Below are 5,118 nucleotides of genomic sequence, written 5' to 3' on the forward strand. Positions count from 1 at the left end.
TTTCACATCCCAAAAATATCCAACATTAATTGGACACTCTAAATTGCCCCAAAGTGTGATGATTCTGAGTGTGGCTGTTATTTGTCTCCATGTGCCCTGCGATTGGCTGGCAACCAGTTCAGGGTGTCCGCCGCCTCCTGCCCGTTGACAGCTGGGATAGGCTGCGGCACTCCCTGCGACCCTCGTGAGGATAAGCGGCAAAGAAAATGGAGGTTTGTGCATGCTCATCACCAGAACAGTTTTAGCTATATACAACCAAAATGTTTGCAATAGCAATATTTCTATTCAACTTTAATATACACGTATGGAAAAGTTCTGGATAATTTGTTGCCAGAGTCAAAAACTGTAAAAGACAAATAGATACATGCAGTTAGGACAGCAATTTCGGCAATACAGAAGTTTCATTTCAACTTTAGAACACTTATGAAGCTGAAAATTCAAGTTAGTGAACAAAAAATGTTTTCCTCTTGTAGTTTTGCATGACCGGTGATGTTTTTGATAAAAGTAGCAGTTGAAGAGTAGCCGTAGAAAATGCAGACAATAGCAACGGATGTCAGAACTGAACACCCAGCCAATCGCAGTTAGGCTTTCTTAGTCACGTGACATCACGTACCAAGAAAGCGTAACGGGATTGGCTGGGTGTCGGGTTCCGACCTGAAGTAACCCCGTTTGGTGGCACAGACGGTGAATTTTAGACACTGAATTTTGGCCAGTTGAATCTCAGGAGACTGAAAATATTGCATTTGAATTTTTGAGGTGGAATTTTTTTACATGGCAACTTTGTCAACATTGAAAAGTTCAACTGAAATATGATCATTTTGTAATAACAATGTGAATTTTACAACATTTTCAGTGGCGTTTTTCATTCAAATCCTGGTGGCACATATTTACTTCCATATGAAAAGTCCATTTGCCCCGCACCCCCGCCCCGCACCTCACCTCACCGTTTGAATCGTTTCTTGCCACTCTTATTTTCCCTGTCATAGTTTTCTCTGGACTTGTCGTCGGCGCACGTTAAGAGCGCGTCTTCGGCGGCCTCCTGCTGGCCGAAACGAAAGTCGCCCCCCTTGGGAGCTCGTTCGTCGCTGGCGGGATTCTTGGGGCCGCTCGGGGCGCCGAGCGACAGGTCGCCCCGCAGTCTTAGATTGCCGTCCAAGTCGTCCCGTGACCTTTTCTTAGCTGCGGCGGGCGCCGGCTCCTGCTGGTCGTTCTCTAAGTCGCTGCTGCCGTCGGAGCTGTTGTCGAACTCGTGCCACCAGCGGAAATATCTGCTGCTGCTCCTCATTTCGTCTTCGTCCTCCTCGTCCTCTCGGCATCTGCTCGACGGTCCCAGCTGAGGGTCTTCCTCCTCCTCGTCCCCCATCAGCTGGTTGGCTCCGGACTCGGCCCCGGCGGCGGCCGCCTCAACTTCGTGGTCAACGATATCATCGGCGTTACTATTTTCGATCGCGAAATCGCTTACGTCGTTTTCGTCGTCGGCGTCGGGCTGTTGCCACGGCGCTCGCGGGTTTACAAAGAATCTCATGTAACGATTGACAAACAAATCCATGAGGAAGACAGAGTCCATGTCTTCCTCATCAGCAACATCGGCACGGTCATCATCATCATCATCATCATCACCATTATCATCATCATCATCATCATCATCATCAACTGGCAGTCGATCTCCTACTGGTATGGACGTACGGTAGCCTGCAAGATAATTCAGACTTGTAGATGATTCTACCACGCAGCCGACCAAATTAGCTACGCGTCCGGAACTGGGGCCTACGCCGGCTCACCAAAACCACCAAAAACACTCGAGCTCTGAGAAAAACAAACAAACAGGAGTGATATTTCGACCACTTACGATTTGGACCGTTGTGGTCTCCGTCTCCTTGGCCGTCCATTTGATCTAAAGGAACGAGAAAATTGATCTCAGTTTGACCCGAAAATATTGAAATATCGGGAAATTCTCAACAGAAAAATCCAGTTCTTACAAAACATAAAGCTCATTTTGAAAATCTCCTGGAGAGCGAAGCTGCGACATGTTGCCTGTCCTTTCTTTGAAAAGTCAATTTTCACGTTTGATAATTTCCAGAATGATTTCAACTGCGACAAAGCTCCACTCACGCACCGCTGCGATTTTACACAAATGCGTGAGAGTCTACAACAGCACTTAAGAGTCCATGCGAGTGCGCTGCAATTAAAGGGAATGAGAGGAGCCGCTGTGATTGGTGGGGAAGCAAGTGGCCTGTCGGCATATCCGCCGGGTTGCCCTTGACTACGAATCTACCAACGCAGTCTAACGAGCCTCTGGCACACAAATGCGCCGCCCGCCAAGCCGTATTCGCACCGTTCATAAAAACGGGGCCCCCCCCCATGTGTCAATATCAGGTTTTTCTTTTGTGTGAACCCTGCAAAGTCGCATTTGAGCATATCAATTTGCATCTCTTTCCTTACAATCCTTTGGAAGTAGATAAGTGGCACCAAGATTTGAATATGAAATGTAAAGTGATCACATTTTCAATAGTTGTATGTCAGTGTAACTTTTCACTGTTAACAATTCAACCGGTTACAATTCGCTGTCTAAAATTCACCGCCTGTGCCACCAGGCAGGGTTACTTCAGGTCAGAACCGAACAGCCAGCCAATCGCAGTTGCACTTTCTTAGTCACGTGACGTCACATACTAAGAAAGGGAAACTGCGATTGGCTGGGTGTGTGGCACAGACTGTGAATTCTAGAAAGCGATTTGTAGCAATTATTGCAAATGTGATCACTTTCCATTTCAAATTCAAATCCTGGTGGCACTTATTTACTTCCATAATAACTTCCTCCGTTATTCACTGTCTTCAGGTTTAAGCCAACTCAATAAAAGTACCGCTTTGCCGCATCTTCGTGCCGAGGAACGATGTTGTAGTGAAGTCGGGAACTTCATTTGGACAAAACTTGAACTTTTTTGCCATTTTGTAAGCAGTTTATAAATGTTTTTTTTAGGTGGGGCACCAATGATTCCCGTTTTTTGTTTTTTTGTAATGTTTGTGGCAGTGCTCGGTCCCTAAGCCAAACATTGTTGTCATCATCCTCCAATTACCGAACCGTCTTACGACATTTTGGATCATCGCTGAGCGATTGTGGCTCGGTCGCCGCCTCCCGGTCGGGAGGGTTCAGCGTTTCGATCTGAGCTCCGAGGCCTTGCTCCCACATTTGAAAAGCGCACTTTGCAGGTTCGTTGAAAACTCTTAACTACATTATCATCATTTTCATAAATGAGATCAATGATGGTATTAATTGCATACTCTAAATTGCCCGCAGGTGTGATTGTGAGTGCGGCTGTTTGTCTCGATGTTTGTCCTGCAGTTGGCTGGTGACCAGTTCAGGGCGTACAACGCCTCCTGCCCGTTGACAGCTGGGATAGGCTCCAGGACTAGCGCGACCCTTGTGAGGATAAGCGGCAAAGAAAATGGATGGCTGGATCAATAATGGTAAAGACGGTAAAACAATAAAAATTAAACGTCTCTCATGCTGAAACAGCCGTGCTTGAAGTCCCGTTTTCAAAAAGGTGATCATTTTTAGTAAGCGTTTATCAATACATTATTCCATTTGCAGTGTTATGAATAATAAAGTTCAAACATGAGAATGAATTTCAATTTCAACTTTTCCATTTTCCCCATCCATACTCGAGGCAACATGGACATCTACGGCCGTACCTTCAGCTGACGGGCCCGCTTTTATTTGACGACTTCAGACTCTGCGGTCAGAAATAATGCGGGAAACGAATTCCCTCATTTTTAAAACGCACACTTTTAATAATTGCCCAAGAGGCGGAAATCTAACCTGACACCGCGTACTTACTGTATACTTCTACAGTGGAGACACAAATGCTCAGTGACATCACGCAATCTTTGTAATAAATCAAAATGCTTTGAATAAAGCACTTAAGAACCACCCACATGATGTCATCATATGATGATAAATTCCAATGTAAATAAAAAAAAAAAAGGAACAACATTTTTTGCACCGCAAGTCATTTGAAAGCCGACCCTCTGTGGCTAAATTGCCAAAATGCATGGGTGACTTTTGACCCCACGAAGCTAACAAGGCTTGTGTTGTATATTTAAAAAAAAAAAATGTTGATGCTTTTAGAAAGAGTTAAAAAAAAAACGCGACTGTCATAGTGTTGAACAGCAGTACTCGGGGACTAGTGAAGGTAATCATAATTTGGATCATCGATTTATGACATTTTAAAAAAATCATTTATATTTTTAAAATTAATTAAATTCAAATTTTAATTAATGTTATTTATTTATTTTATTATTTTATTTCATTTATTCAATAATAAATACAAAAATAAATGAGTTTTTTTTCGTATATCAATGACTTCATTGATTGATTATAAAACAAAAAGCTCGTGACAAAACAGTATCTAATCTAAAACTAATCACAACATTACCATGTTAACATTCTTGTTTTGATGGCAAAATAAATCGTGCAAAGATGAAAAATATTTGAGCAAGTATTTTCTTATATTACAAGAAAAAAAAAAAAAACAGCCAGAAAATTTCAAACCCAGTAAATTAATTTTTTGGGTGTGCAAATGGAGATGATTGAAATGTTCTGTGAGGATTTTCATTTTTCCATGTTGACCTAATAATAATTTTAAAAAAAGGATTTGATACCTGCCTTCATCTCGTGTATGAAAACATATGCATATTCACACACGTTTTGCATAATTCGAGTCGATGATCAACTGGATATAATTATCATTTTCTGAAGTGTGCCGTGTTAAAATGAGTTTTTCATCATAATCTGTGAGGATTAAGGAATTAAGGAATACAACGCCAAATGCGTGAGGATCAATAGGACGATTTTAAAAAAATTATACTTCTAATTAAACATAACGTGGGAGTACTTTTTCCGCCACTACCGGATGTTTTCAAATTTTTTTGTAAAAATTTAAAAACGGTCAAATAGGAAACCAAATAGCCAAGCAATCGAACACTTGCGGTACTGCATCTGTCCGTCAGATGGCGACAAGTGACCACCCCAAAAGAAGAGAAGCCCTCTCGCAGTTGAGCTGTAACCTGTTGTAGTACCGCGTAACGCCTACCAGGGGCGCTGTTTGACAGGCTCTAAAA

General features: G+C 42.6%; 1 protein-coding gene and 1 long non-coding RNA gene across 3 annotated transcripts; one reads left to right on the forward strand and one right to left on the reverse strand.

Moving 5' to 3' along the window:
• The first annotated feature begins 97 nt into the window (after positions 1-97).
• Positions 98-3,415, forward strand: LOC133497922 (uncharacterized). The gene is made up of 3 exons (XR_009794146.1): positions 98-212; positions 3,029-3,207; positions 3,296-3,415. It is a non-coding gene; the product is annotated as an uncharacterized LOC133497922 (long non-coding RNA).
• Positions 322-1,894, reverse strand: LOC133497920 (nucleolin-like). Of its 2 annotated transcripts, none has more exons than XM_061814191.1 (3): positions 1,850-1,894; positions 945-1,407; positions 322-343 (listed from the first exon to the last, which is right to left on the reverse strand). In XM_061814191.1, exons 1-3 carry the CDS (start codon positions 1,887-1,889, stop codon positions 337-339), a joined length of 510 nt encoding a protein of 169 aa, XP_061670175.1. In that variant the 5' UTR covers positions 1,890-1,894; the 3' UTR covers positions 322-336. The 2 variants fall into 2 exon arrangements, with proteins under 2 accessions (XP_061670175.1, XP_061670174.1); XM_061814190.1 differs by having other exon boundaries at positions 945-1,692.
• Positions 3,416-5,118: the final 1,703 nt, after the last annotated feature.

This window comes from Syngnathoides biaculeatus, chromosome 3, assembly GCF_019802595.1.
Source record: "Syngnathoides biaculeatus isolate LvHL_M chromosome 3, ASM1980259v1, whole genome shotgun sequence".
In the NCBI taxonomy this organism is placed as follows: Eukaryota; Metazoa; Chordata; class Actinopteri; order Syngnathiformes; family Syngnathidae; genus Syngnathoides; species Syngnathoides biaculeatus.